Below are 15006 nucleotides of genomic sequence, written 5' to 3' on the forward strand. Positions count from 1 at the left end.
AAAGCACGAAAACACTGGAAGGAGGGCCACTAACTATTACTGGGGTTATGCCAGCCGAAACAAAAATGCCTTCACCTGCTAGTGACACTGATCAAGGGAGACAGAAAAAATTCCCTGGGGAGGGAATTCCAACGTTTTATGCAAGACTACTATCAATTTTAACTAGTTTACTGATACCTTGGCACAACTTCTAAAAGATTCCAATAGAATCTTTCAGAAGTATCATGAGATTACTACCACCTGCTACAATCACTAACATACTATTATAAGACAACCGTATCAGAAACAGGTAAGCTTAAAAAGTGGCCCAGGTACAGAAATACTCTACCTGATGAAACTGTAACACAGGGAGCCAAGTAGAGAGACGGATACTCTTATGTGTAAGGCACTTCTGCTCTTAAAATCAATCGTCCCTCGCCTGTCTGTACCACATCTGCAAATACAGAAAAGTGTGAAAAAGAGTGAACTTGCCTAGGGCTGGAATACCAGTCAAATATTTAAGAAACCCTACAGTACAGAATTTCCACATGTAAATGGTAGTCTTTGTTATCACACCATGACATCACCCAACACCAATGGCAGTTCCAAGGGCCCTTGCTCCCCAGCTCCATGGGAGTTAGGCTCAATACACACCCTTCATTTAATAGAAGTCACCTTGTGCCTGACGGGTCTCCCTGGAGACCTTTGGCCCTCCACCCTCCAGATTTATTAGGAAAAAGTATACGCTGCCTTCCCACAGCTCTGCCCAAGGCAGCTCACAAACCAGAACAACCTAACAAACCATAAAAACCCTAGCCCAACCAAAGCATGAAAACAGCAAAAATATTTTGCAGCCAAAAATACTCCTCATAAACCACCCTTTAAGCTAGAAGCAGACTGAACAACTTTAACATACCAAAACCCTTAGTTAAAAGCCTGGGTGAAAATAAGTATTTTGGCCTGGAAGACTGTTGAGGAGAGCATCAATGGGCAAGGTCTTCTGAAACACCTAAATTTATATTTTAATAAATCATTACAGTTATTGTTTTCAATCATGTTAAAGAGAGTTTTCATATTATGTGCACTGAACAGTTCTTCTCTTTGGCTTCTATCCTGGAACACCAGAGTCAGCCTAATTTTTTAAAATGAAATCAAAACAAATAAAGCAAACTAACAGCATATATTTGAAAACAAAATACCGCTCAGAGATGCCGGCAATTACAGCAGGCAGCCAGTAGAAGATCTGTGATCTGGCATAGTTTTCAAACAAATGATGCTAATGATGACATGAGGAAACCTGCCACTGATGTTCTTGGCTTCATGGTCAAGCAGTTGGTAAACCAACAACTGGCTTAGTTTGCTATTTTTCATTATAAATGCATCACTTCCAATAGTCACATACACAAACCATTTAAATTTGGCCTTGTACAGAAAAGCTGGAAAGGGAGGGGGATACCTTTGCACCCAGCACCTGAAAAGTGGGATGCCGCTTGCATGCCCAAACACACAGCCTTAAACAGACAGTCTGGCCGATCATCAGGAAGCAAGGGAACTGATTCCAGACACCAAATCACTCTCCACTCCCCAGCTGTCACATCTTCAGATTTTTAATGACTTACAGTGAGGGGAAAAAGGTATTTGATCCCCTGCTGAATTTGCCCGTTTGCCCTCTGACGAAGAAATGACCAGTCCATAATTTTAATGGTAGGTTTATTGTAGCTGTGAGAGACAGAACAACAGGAAAAACCCCAGAAACTCAAAAGACAAAAGTCAGAGATTGATGTGCATGATAATGAGTGAAATAAGTATTTGACCCCTTTGCAAAAGATGACTTAGTACTTGGTGGCAAAACCCTTGTTGGCAATTACAGAGGTCAGCCGTTTCTTGTAGGTGGCCACCAGGTTTGCACACATCTCAGGAGGTATTTTGTACCACTCCTCTTTGCAGATCCTCTCCAAGTCAGTAATATTTCGAGGCTGATGTGTAGCTACTCGAACCTTCAGCTCCCTCTACAGATTTTCGATGGGATTAAGGTCTGGAGACTGGCTAGGCCACTCCAGAACCTTAATGTGCTTCTTCTTGGGCCACTCCTTTGTTGTCTTGGCCGTGTGTTTTGGGTCATTGTCATGCTGGAATACCCATCCTCGACCCATTTTCAATGCCCTGGCTGAGGGAAGGAGGTGCTCACCCAAGATTTGATGATACATGGTCCCGTCCATCGTCCCTTCGATGCGGTGAAGGTGTCCTGTCCCCTTAGCAGAAAAACACCCCCAAAGCATAATATGTCCCCCTCCATGTTTGACGGTGGGGATGGTGTTCTTGGGGTCGTAGGCAGCATTCCTCCTCCTCCAAACACGGCGAGTTGAGTTGATGCCAAAGAGCTCGATTTTGGTCTCATCTGACCACAACACTTTCACCCAGTTCTCCTCGGGGTCATTCAGATGCACTGGCAAACTGCAGACGGGCCAGTACATGTGCTGTCTTGAGCAAGGGGACCTTGCGGGCTCTGCAAGATCTCAGTCCTTCATGGCGTAGTGTGTTACCAACTGTTTTCATGGTGACTATGGTCCCAGCTGCCCTGAGATCATTGACAAGTCCCCCCCGTGTAGTTCTGGGCTGCTTCATCACCGTTCTCATGATCATTGCAACTCCACGAGATGAGATCTTGCATGGAGCCCCAGACTGAGGGAGGTTGACGGTTAGGGTTGTCACCTTCTCACCAAGCTGCTTGGCAATAGTCTTGTAGCCCAGTCCAGCCTTGTGCAGGTCTACAATCTTGTCTCTGACATCCTTGGACAGCTCTTTGATTTGGTCATGGTGGCTACTTCGGAATCTGATGTATTGATTGCTTCTGTCGACAGCAGAACCCTAACCCTAATCTGGCTGGTTGATAGGGAATCAAGTACTTATTTCACTCATTATAATGCACATCAATCTCTGAATTTTGTCTTCTGGGTTTCTGGGGTTTTTCCTGTTGTTATTCTGTCTCTCACAGCTACAATAAACCTACCATTAAAATTATGGACTGGTCATTTCTTCGTCAGAGGGCAAACGGGCAAATTTAGCAGGGGATCACATACTTCCCCCCCCCCCACTGTAAGTATTATACAGCTGAATAACAACTTTAATACTGTTGGGGGTAAAGGGAAGATGACCGGGGAAGGCACTGGCAAACCACCCCGTAAACAAAGTCTGCCTAGTAAACATCGGGATGTGACGTCACCCCATGGGTCAGGAATGACCCGGTGCTTGCACAGGGGACCTTTACCCTTTTTTTTACAAAGCCTCATAATGTAAGTGATGTGATTTCTGAAAGAGGCAGGAACTTCAATATTCCATTAAGTCATTAATAGTACTCAAACATCAAAAGTATTTAGGAATAAATACATACATTAAAATTTAACCCAGTTACCGCCTCGTCTACCAATACCCTCTGTTATTATACTTTAAAAGTGTTTCAGAGGGTAGCCGTGTTAGTCTGCAGTAGAAGAGCAAGACTGGAGCGCAGTAGCACCTTAGAGACCAACAAGATTTCCAAGGTGTAAGCTTTTAGGAGTCAAAGCTCTAACAAAGGAAGCACAGACTCTCTAAAGCTTATATCCTGGAAATCTTGTTGGTCAAATCTTGTACTTTAAAAAATTGAAGCAAAGATTAATGATTTGGAATCCAGAAGGTAATCTGTATCGTCCGAACAATCCCACAAACCTTTTAAAAGAGACTGCTGACAGTCATGACTCAGCTAAAAATAAGCTCCCGCACACACTATCAAGGTACAATACTAATGTAGCTATTTAAAAAGTACACTTATTTGATAATGAGTTGTTCAGGATTTCCAGAAAATGTTAAAAATTCAGGCTTAAAGTACTTTCTAAAATCATAAACCCCACCACTGGGGCACCACTGAAGTGCATTAGCTAAAGATTTTTAGCACAAGAACTCTAAACTGTACTGTGACAGAAGATGGCAACTAAAAATGAAAGAGGATTTCCTTCAGAAAACTGGCAATTACATGACATTATAGTAACGGCTAATGTTTGCAGTAATAGACTATTCTTAAATTTCACCACTCATTTCACAAGGATTATATTTGTGTATTCCCATCTTGCTGTTAGCTTTACCCCATTTTGCTTTCAGTTACCAAACTTTTCGAAGTGCCACCACGACCATCCCCATCCCCTTCCCAAGGTCCAAAGAGAGGTCTTCTCATATTCGACGCAGCAGCGGAACAAACGCACTTCAGCGCGCGCGTGTTCAGGGGAGCAGGTCGGCTTTCCGCGGAGCTCCAGGCCCCCGGGCACCACCCAGCAAAGCAGCGCTCAGCCGACCCCCCCCTTCCCTCCTCTCTAGCGTTTTAGCAGAGGAGCAAAGCCGCCTCCTTTTAAGGCTCGTGCCGCCCTTCGTGGGACCCCGCTTAGTGGAGCGAACCACGTTCAGCTCCTTTTTTACTTTACTTTTCTGTGCTTTGCAATCCACCCGTCTCTCTCTTGGAAAGCATTTGGACGCCTTGCCGGGGGAGGGTGGGGGGGCGGAGGGTCGAGGCCGCGACGAGATGACCCGCAGCTGCCGCCTCGCCGCCGGGAGCCGGGCGCGTGTGTGCTCGCGCGGCTCCCCATCCGGCTGCCGGGGAAAGGCTCCTCAGGCAGCGCGGGGCTGGAGGGAGAGGCGGCGCGGCCCTCCCACGGCCACCAAAAGCCCGGGGAGAAGGCCTGCTCCCCCTCCCCCGTTCGGTGGATTTCCTTCCAAGGGAAATCCACGCCCGCGCCCCCAGGAAGACTCCGCGCCGCCCTCGCGGGCCGCCTCCCAAAGAAGCGCCCCAGCTGCCATCCCGCCCGCCCGCCCAACGCCTCCCGGGGAAACCCCGCCGAGCTCCCACAGGCCTGACGACGAGGACCTCGGCTCGGCGTAACCCCGGCCAGGGCGGGGAGGGGGAATCCCCGACCGCAGGCCGCCGCCATTTGTTTACCCCTCGGCCGGCAGGGAGCAGCAGCAGCAGCAACTCGGAGCCGCCGCGGGGGAAGCCCTCGGCCCCCCGCCCCGCTTGCCCCTCACGGGGGGGGGAGACTCACCCGCTCGTTCGTACGCGCGGAACAGTTGGGGGGGGGGGAGAGAGACCGGCCAAGCAGCCCGCCCCTCCCAGGCGCTCTTAAGATTCGATCCGGTTCCGGTGAGGTGGAAGGCGGCAAGTGCTGGCTCACAGCGTCGCTTTGCGGCTCCCTCGCCCCCTCTCCACGCAGCAGGGCAGTTGAGGGAGGAGTGTCGTAAAAGAAGGGGGGGGAGGTGATGGAGGAGCCGCCGCGGCCGCCGGGCGAGTCTGCAGCGCCTGTGACGCCGGCGCAGGAGGGGAGGGAAACACAACTTCGCGCGTGGGCGGCGGAAGGCCGGAGTCGCCCTCTGGACCCCTGCTGGCCGCGGCGTTGTTGGGCGAGGAGATCTATTGGTAGCCTCATTCTCCGAAAAGGTTTGCAGGATGGAACACGTGGAAAATGTGTTGTATTGCTCTTCGGTAATAATAGTATTAAAGTTTGTTTTTATACTTCGGAGCAATTACTGCGTTGTGTTTTTGTGTTGTCTTAATAAAGTTAGTACACGGCTTTTGTTTTTGGATTTTGCTCTGCACCAGGGTAGCTATGTAATCCTCGCCCCTCCTCCATCTAAAGATGCATTAGGATTTATTTATTTTTGCATAAATATTTTGTTTTTCAAAAATAAACAAAACAGGTGTGCTGCTAACACTTGGTCAGCATAACAAAACACACTAGAGAAACATATAACCTAAACTGGGTAAAACAAATACTGGTATCTTGTCATTATTATACTATTCTGACTTGGTTAACTGAATACTCAGCTTGTTGTTTACTTATTTTGCAAGGTCATCCTATAGATAGACTTGTCTATTAAATTCTCCTCTAAATAAACCTTACTATTAACACAACTATAATCAATATTTTCTATTAGTGACTTTTCTAACCAATTTCCATATTAAGTATACATGTTTCATTTTTGCCACATTTCATGCCTCTCTCACAGTTCATATAAATAGTAGTTTTCAGTTCTTTTGAAACTCTTCACTGGATCTCTTCACAATTTGATTTGTCAACTTGGCCATCACTGTGTGTTCTGCTAATTTGTCTTTCCATTCTTCTTCACCGGGACTGTCTTATGACTTCCACTTTGTAGCAATCGCCACTCTTGCAACCGTGGTCATAATGTGCATTAGGATTAGGCTGCATGGGAGTTTTATTATATTATAAGATAGTTTTGCATACCTGCTTGTTCAACATTAGACAGCATTGTTAACATATGATGGCACATATCACACTGGAAGATGAACAAGGGAATAAACTGTATCATGTGTTCTGGCTGTCTTTCTGCTTTGCAACATGTGTGCTTAGGAAGTGACTGTGGCTGTTGAGAAGAAGAGGCAGTTTGCTGCCAGGGGCAGAAAATCGGCAGGGTGCCCTTCATAAACTCAGGGCAGAATTGCCAACCAGGGCATGGCCTGAGATTTTTTTATTTCAGGCCATTTGTCAGAAAGAGGCAAACCTGGTTTATTTCACCCACTTCATTTCTAAACATGAACAACTTTTGTAAACATGAAGCTTTTGACAAGGCCACCCTTAAGATGCCTTCTGTAGGCCTGCACTCTTGTGTTCCTGTCCTCCTGTCCTCTTCTTCCTCATGCACTATATAGAGAGAAAGCAGGAGGCAGCTACTACTGTTCTTTGTGGCACCCAATCACTAACCCGCCCAACTAAACAACTGAAAGTGGAAATAGTATTACAAATCACCAAGGTCGACCCCACTCCCATTTCTATCTTTGGACCTACTCTGAGTTTCATCACCAGGCCATAGCTGCTTACAAAAATTTTAATACAATGTTATTTTTTATTTCTATATCCCTACCCTGTTTAACAGAGCCCCATGACAGAGTTCGATCCCTATGGATCAGTTTCAGGTCAGTTTTCAGGTAGCCGGCTCAAGGTTGATTCAGCCTTCCATCCTTCCAAGGTCGGTAAAATGAGTACCCAGCTTGCTGGGGGTAAAGAGAAGACGACTGGGGAAGGCACTGGCAAACCACCCCGTAAACAAAGTCTGCCTAGTAAGCTTGCACAGGGGACTACCTTTACCCTGTGTTTGGAGCCAGCATGGTGTAGTGGTTAAAAGCAGCAGACTCTAATCTGGAGAACTGGGTTCAATTCCCCACTCCTCCACATGAAGTCTGCTGGTTGACCTTGGGCCAGTCACAGTTTTCTCAGAACTCTCTCAGCCCATGTGGAGGCAGGCCAAGGCAAATCACAACCAAACGTCTCTTGCCTTGAACCCCCTATTGGGTCATCGTAAATCAACGGTGACTTCATGGCACTTTATACACACACACACACACACACTATGTTGGTTTGATAACAAATATAATAGATTAAATGATTGGCAATTTGCTTGTTTTTAATAGTGCCCAGCAATATAGCATCTGAAGAAGTGAGCTCTGCCTCACAAATGCTTATGCTAGAATAATTGTTGTCAGCTTTTAAGGTGCCACTGGACATCTGTTTTACTTGAAAATCTGCCACCTGAACTAGGTCTGCCTCACCCTGAATCCAATGGTAGGCTGGCCCCTATACTCTGCAGCTGCTCAGAGGCTCTTTTCTTTGTTCCACATTTTTTAAGAGTCTGTGGATGAGCCAGGGCCAGAGGTCTCTGGGAGACACAATACACCCTTCCACTGGTTTTATTTTGACAGCTAAGAAATTGTATAGTGATGCTGTGTGTGTGTAAAGTGCCGTCAAGTCGCAGCCGACTTATGGCGACCCCTTTTGGGGTTTTCATGGCAAGAGACTAACAGAGGTGGTTTGCCAGTGCCTTCCCCTGCACAGCAACCCTGGTATTCCTTGGTGGTCTCCCATCCAAATACTAACCAGGGCTGATCCTGCTTAGCTTCTGAAATCTGACGATGCTAGAGGAGAACAAAGTGGGAGACAACCAGTTTAAATGACAATGAATGCTGTCCTTAGGCCCTGTCTCTGCTGGAGTTCCTGCTTCTCTCCATGCATCTACTTTTCATATATCCAGTTTGATTTCTTCCTACTATTGTGACAGTCAAAAAGGGCAAGAGTCCAGTAGCACCTTAAAGACTAACAAAAATATTTTCTTGCAGGGTATGAGCTTTCGTGAGCCACAGCTCACTTCTTCAGATACAGCTAGAATGTGAATCCATCGGTCTTTAAGTAGAGGAACAGTATGTAAATGTGAATAGCAGGCTTGATGGGATTAGGTGTGATATGCAGAAGAGTCTGTGATGTCCAGGGGAGAGATGGGTGTGGAGAAATCAGCATTGGTAATGGGCCATGAATGCAAGGTCTTTATTCAGCCCAGGTAAATGCATTGACTTTAGTTTGAATATCAACTGTAATTCAGCAGTTTCTCTTTCCAATCTCCCTTTAAAATTCCTTTGTAAGAGAACTGCTACTCTTAAATCTGCAACAGAATGTCCTGGAAGGTTGAAATGTTCACCCACTGGTTTTTGAATATTGTGGTTTCTGATGTCAGACTTATGTCCATTTAATCTTTGTCTAAGAGACTGACCTGTTTGTCCAATGTAGATTGTGGAAGGGCATTGCTGGCATGTGATGGCATAAATCACATTAGAAGATGAGCAGGAATATGAACCTGAGATAGTATGGCTGACATTGGTGGGTCCAGAGATGGTGTTCCTAGAATCTATATGAGGGCAAAGTTGGCACCTTGGTTTGTTGCAGGCCTTGGTGCCAGAGTCCATGTTTCTGTTAAGTAATTTATCATCATGGGTGAGAAGTTTTAGGTTAGCCTGCTGTCTGTAAGCAAGAAAGGGACGCCCCCCCAGTGCTTCAGCGAGGGAAGTGTCACAATCCAGCATTGGTTGTAGGTCCTTAATAATACGTTGGACTGGTTTTAGTTGGGAGCTATAAGTGACAACCAGAGGTGTTCTGTTATCATTCTCTCTGGGCTTATCTTGTAGTAAGTTGTTAGTCTTTAAGGTGCTACTGGACTCTTGCCCTTTTTGACTATTGCAAACAGACTAACACGTCTACCCACTGTGAATTACTATTGTGACAGTTACTATCATTGTTAATAGTGTGATCCTAAGAACACTTTCCTGGGAGTAAGTCTTACTGATTAGACCTGAGTAAGATTCTAAGATCTGCCTAGTCACATCCAGAATTTACAAAGATTAGTTCATGACACAAGATATTATTTGTTTAGGCACACAGCAACTTCAATTTTGAATTTCCCATAAGGATGCACATTTCAGGGTACACAGTTTGGGACTGGATCCCCACCCAGTGTCAGATACAACACAGCCACATATGAATTGTGGATTCTCCTCAATTCTTGCTCGTCCGTTTTGCCAACTTGAAGTGTAGTTCATAAAAGATGAATCCACTAAATTATTTCATTGTTCATGTCAAAAGTCTCCAACAGGGCAATACTAAGCAGAGTTACACTCTTCTAAGATCACTGAAGCCAATAGGCTTAGAAGGGTATAACTTTGCTTAGAACTTCAGTACAAAACTGCTAAATTTTATTTCTTTTAATGGAGTAATAGGACTGATGAAATATTTCACAAACAAAGTTAAATTGGCACACATATAAACAAATATAAGTAGTCTGTCTGTCTTTCTGTCTCTCTCTTTTTGCCATCTAGCCACAGCCAACTTAAGGTAACCCAGTATGGTCTTCAAGGAAAGAGAAGTTCGGTGGTAGTTTGCCACTGCCTGCCTCTATGTAGCGACCCTAGTATTCCTTGGTGGTCTCCCGTGCAAATACTGACCAGACCAACGCTGCCTAGCTTCCAAAATCTGACAAGATGAGGCTAGCCTAAGCTGTCCAGGTCACAAATAAATATTTCACTACAGAGTATCTCAGAGTATCTCACTACACATAGAAAAATAAGCAATTTGTCTCAGGAATTTTTATTCAGAATATTAAAAAATTAAGGTTGGATATATTTGAAATTAATCTATATTTACAAATGTAAAGCAAACTCTGAATAGATTTCAGTGGGTTTTTAGAGTTTATTGGTTCTGAAAGATTGTAAAATAAGGTCCTGCTTTTCTGTAGGAGAAAGTTGCAAATAATACATAGTCTGTTCATTGCGTGTGATGATAAAAGTTCATCCATTTTGTTGCATATAGTATTCATGCTCAGAAACATGCTTTCCCAGCATAAGTACATTCAGCAAAATATACATATGTGCCATTGTCACAAGGTTTCTATGTTTTTCCCTACAAGAAAATGCTACTCATGTACGACATTTTTTAATTACCTACAAAACCTGTGATGATAGTTTCACTTAATTCATTACTTCAAATTTCTTCCTATGTTTGGTATACTTGTTATTTGACAGAAGAAGCAGTACTAAACTAGGACATTTAGATGTATAAAAATAAAAATTACAAACATATAATAAATGCTAATCTGCCACATAACCATTGTTGCAATATTGTAAGATATTATTGGATAACAGTTTGTCATGCTGGTACTTCAGAGATATGAAAACGGGACATTGTCAGCTGTGCTTGCATAGCAGGGTATGTCCTTCTTGACTGAAACAAAAGGTTTCCAAAAACTGCAATTATCACCAGAACAGCTATTAGAATTCCTCCAAGGACTAACATTTCTATTGGCAGAAATCTTCTTTCACCTAAAAAAAAGGAAAATCTTTATCAAAAAAGCAAATTCCACCAATTTAAAAATCATTATCAACATCTTAATCTTCATCAATATCTTAATCATGAGCACTAATAAACTCTTGAACTTCAATAGAGGAAACCTGGGGAATCCAACCAGCTAGGTTCCAAGAAAGTTTTTTTTAAATTAGTCAGTTTTGGATTTGGTCAAGACTACCAGGCTGCTTATCAGTTGTAATATTTGGTACTGGAGATATTGTTGGAGGTTGAGAATTCTCTTCTACAATAGAATTCTAATTTACAATAATGTTGGAATCCTCTTGAACTCTTATAATGTCAGCTTGAGAAGAGATACAAATGACAAACGGATTCTCGGAAGTTGACTCCATGTCAGGTATGAAGTCATCTTGCAGGTTGTTATTATACTGTCAGGCCTAGCCTGTACAGGAAATGCCAGGCAAGGTCTGACTGAAGATGTTATGCTTACTGCAGGTGCTGGCCAAGGTCAGCTGTAGCAACTGCCAACTTGTGTTTTGACTCTGGACTCTGTGTGAATCTTGCCTCAAGGGGAGGGGGGGTTCTCATGGCATCCAATGCTTTTGATTTCATATATACCCTGTACCATGCTCTTAGTTCTCATTAGTGCCATCTTGCTTCTAGCTGCTGTAAAACTATGGATCTTCCAATAAATCAACTCTCTTTTGGACTACCTGTCTATGGATGATGTTTATGGGATTGTCATGGGACAAGTGCTCACACATACATTATACCAGGAGATTCTTCACTTCTGTGAATATTTCTCACATCTCTCACTGCTGCTCTGGAACAATTGTTAACACTGTTTATCCCCACATCTTCTTGTATTTGTAAGTCTCTGACCACAGATTCCAAATTCAAATTGCACTTTCCTTCACATGGAATTCATATGACAATCTGTATTATTTAATTTCCCAGGAAGAAATACATTCAAAAACTCAGCCTTGTAACGTAGGTTCTTCAAGGATTTCTTAAGATCATCTATGGTGTTGTTAACAGTCTCCTGCCTCACAACTGTGGGAGCATGGAGACTTGTGCTTGTAAAGTATATACTTCTTCAGTGAACTATGAGCCTAGCCCTTAAGCAAGTTTTTTGTGTAACAGGTTTGTTATGCTGGGAATAAGGGTGGATCCAGCTCATATTCTGGAGCTTAGCATTTTCAATCAATGATCAGAAAGTGGTGTTTCACAGTGAATAAATGTATTGCATATAATCAATTTCTGCATAGATGCAAATCCCACTGAAGCTAAAGGTGGTTTGCCATATAGCATCTGGTGCATGTCATTCTTCACCTATAGACATTAATATTGGATCAACTAAACAAGATTATGTGTCCCATGCCAGAGGCCTCCGGCCCCAACTCAGGCTCGGAGACACCCCCCCGGCAGCAGCTCACCTGGCCTGTCTGGGTCGGGCCGAGAAGTGGGGGAGCAGTTCGACGCCCCACCCTCGCTGCAAATGGCAGCATGGGAAGGGAGAAGGCCACACTGGGGCCCGTTGTGCTGGTGGTGGGCACTACGCGACCAGCACAAAGGCAGGCAACGAGGGAGGCAGCCACAGGCCTTCCAGTGGCGACCTGGGTTTCGGGTGCCCCAAGCAGCCGCAGCTAAAGAGGTGTGTCCAGGAGCCTATCCCCCAGCACGTATGCAAGCTGGGGGGAGCAGGAGAAGGGCCCAGGGGCGGCCCCACCAGAGAGCCAAGCGGCGGGCGCAGTGAGACAGGCAAGAGGGGCTCACCAGGGGCGGGAGATCGGGAGGAAAGGGGCCATGGAGATGGGGAGGAAAGGAACTCCATGGAGGCATGAGCAAGCGATGCCCCCCCAGTTAGCAGCAGAAGTTTCTGCTGCTAAGCTGGAGGGGAGGGCCCTACATGGAGCCAGTTGGAGGGAGGGAATGGGCCGATCCTGGAGTGTGGAAGCGGGTATGGGGAATTGGTGGGTGGGGCAGGTGCTGGGAGGAACAGGATAAAGAGTAGAAAGGACAACAGCTGAGGAGGAAGGGGTGGCAAGGCATTAGAAAGAGTTGCTTGATGTCCTTCAGCTAGAGGGAGTGCAGAGGGGACAAGCGGTCCTGAAACTCCCTGTCTGAGGCCTTGCTGAGACCACCCAGGGGAGCATTAGATGGGAGCCAGGAGCCAGACCCGAGCGGCCGCGCCAACCTGCACCCACCACCAGCAGGGGGCATTGATGCGGGGCACCACATTATGCCTAACACTTCAGCGAAACTACTAGTAACAAAGAAACATTTTAATGAAAGTTTTTGGTTAGAATCTCCTGCAGATTTTTATAAGGACTCAATGGTCGGTTATGCATGGCTGGTTTAGCCTCCTTCATTCCCTGCTTCAACCAGGATCAAGTTTTTGAAAATGCACGTTACTTCATTCCTTTTTGGCTCAACCCCGTTTCAACCTTAAACAAACTCGGCTTTTCCCATTCCTCTTCTTGCCAGAGTCAAATGGTCTTTCCTAGCTCATACCAGATTCAGAGAGCAAGCATAACACTTAACTCGCGTTGAGCTTCCTCCCCTCCCTTTCCAAAGCCCTCTTCTGTTCTGTTTGCTGATAGCCATACAGGGGAAGCAGCAAAGATTGGCTTCTCTCACAGCCAATCAAGAAGAAGTGTGTAAAGAGGCAGGGATTCAATTGCTTCCTGCTTCTTGGGAGCTCTTTCTGGGAGAAAGAAAGGCTTTTTAAAAACAAGGCTTGGATTTCACACACACCCCTTCTTTCAAATGGCTCCATTTTTTAATTTTTTGTTCTTAAAATGCTTTTTTATGCGGCAGTTGGGTCTGGGGGGAAGGAAATGTTCTCTCACGAGGTGAGCCAATCACAGAGCAGCAATTAAAGGGGTGGGACTTGATTTGAACTTGGGAGACTGCTTCCCTGTATTCATGCCCCCGATTTGCACACAGTTTATTCCCTGATCACTCAAGCCAATGCATACATTTACTTTAGCACGTGTCCAGGCTCTCCCTTCAGCTATGTTGGAGGGCCGTTTTAAGAAGATACCATTATCAGAGAGACTTTGCCCCTGTGGGTCAGGGGAGCTGGAATCAGTGGCACATGTTTTATTTGGTTGTCCCTGGTATAATGAGGCTCGTGTCCAGCTCATTTTTCCCCTAATAAAAGGTGTCACAGGGGTACCACAAGCAGATTTATTGCAGATGTTGTTATTGGGGGAAAACAAGCAGGTTACATCCTCCACGGCCAGGTTCTGTGCAGTAGCGATTAAAATTTGTCATTCTAAGAGTATTCCTAAGGAGTGTAAGGATTAACCTCAAAAGGGCATCCATTGGTTTTGTAATTATGTATTCAAACTATTTAGGACTGAGTTCCTAGAAAGAAGGATTATGTTGTAACAGCATATAGTATGTATATGATTATATTTGCCCATTGAACTAACCCTATGTATTTTTCTGGCAAGGCAGTGATAAAGTGTTTGTTGTTAGAAGCCAATGCATACAGTTTTCCCCAACCCAGGTTGCTTTGATCCTGGCTGAAACGGGGAATAAAGAAGGGTAAAGTGAGCATGCATAATCGGCCAATGTATGACTCAACTTGAGACATGCAAATAACCATTGTGGCAAAAAGCAAAATTGTGTGTGATGTTTCAGAAATTTAAAGCTGAATCTCTTGGCATAAACTGATTTTTCATTGAATTAAAGAATATGTTGTATGTGCTATAAAGGAGAACCACTAGTACACAACTGAATTAAGAATTATATTTTATATTATGCATTTGTTAATCACTTACTTATATTGGTCTCTTCATTATCTACCAGTTTTCGGTTTATAGGACCATAAGACACCATGTGATTAGAAAAAGCTGTGGCTTCTCTTTTATTTCTGACCAGGCTACCATTGTTGGTGCAATTCTAGGAAAAATGAAAACATGCTCATGTTACTCTTGAAAAAAAACTACAGCAAAAATCCTAGGAAAATATCTCTTGGTTAAGTAAAAAAACAGTTATATGCTGGCAAAGTTTTTCAGTCCCAGGAGCGAGGAGCTCATGTATATGAATGCTCATGTACTGTCACAGCACACCATACTGGAACATCAGAATGTATTCCACCATTTTATTGTAATCTGTCCATCCACCAAAAAGGGGAAGTAAAAGAAGAACAGGTGTGAATGGAAGGAAGGAGGGAGAGTGTAAGGAACAGACCTAATGTTTGTGTGGGAAGTATTCCACAGCATGGAAGGAATTAAACACAATACAACAGTATTTCCTTCTTTTATGCCAGAGACCTCCAACTTTTTTGAACCAGGCACATTTGAATTCTGACACAGGGTGAGTACAACCACAACATGGCTGTCGCAGGAGGCAG

The 15006-nt window shown here is 44.5% G+C and overlaps 1 protein-coding gene across 2 annotated transcripts in view; it reads right to left on the minus strand.

Moving 5' to 3' along the window:
• Positions 1-10468: 10468 nt before the first annotated feature.
• Positions 10469-15006, minus strand: part of LOC130481032 (pancreatic secretory granule membrane major glycoprotein GP2-like) — a 51651-nt gene continuing 47113 nt past the window's right edge. Inside the window, exons 8-9 of one of the 2 annotated variants that reach the window (XM_056853681.1) lie at positions 14432-14552; positions 10469-10657 (exon numbers count right to left, since the gene is read on the minus strand). In XM_056853681.1, the coding sequence (XP_056709659.1) occupies positions 10485-10657; positions 14432-14552 (294 nt within the window). In that variant the 3' untranslated portion in view covers positions 10469-10484. The remainder of the gene's footprint in view (positions 10658-14431; positions 14553-15006) is intronic. The other variant, XM_056853682.1, reaches the window with a different exon arrangement.

The sequence above is a fragment of the Euleptes europaea genome, chromosome 7 (genome assembly GCF_029931775.1).
Source record: "Euleptes europaea isolate rEulEur1 chromosome 7, rEulEur1.hap1, whole genome shotgun sequence".
NCBI classification, from domain to species: Eukaryota; Metazoa; Chordata; class Lepidosauria; order Squamata; family Sphaerodactylidae; genus Euleptes; species Euleptes europaea.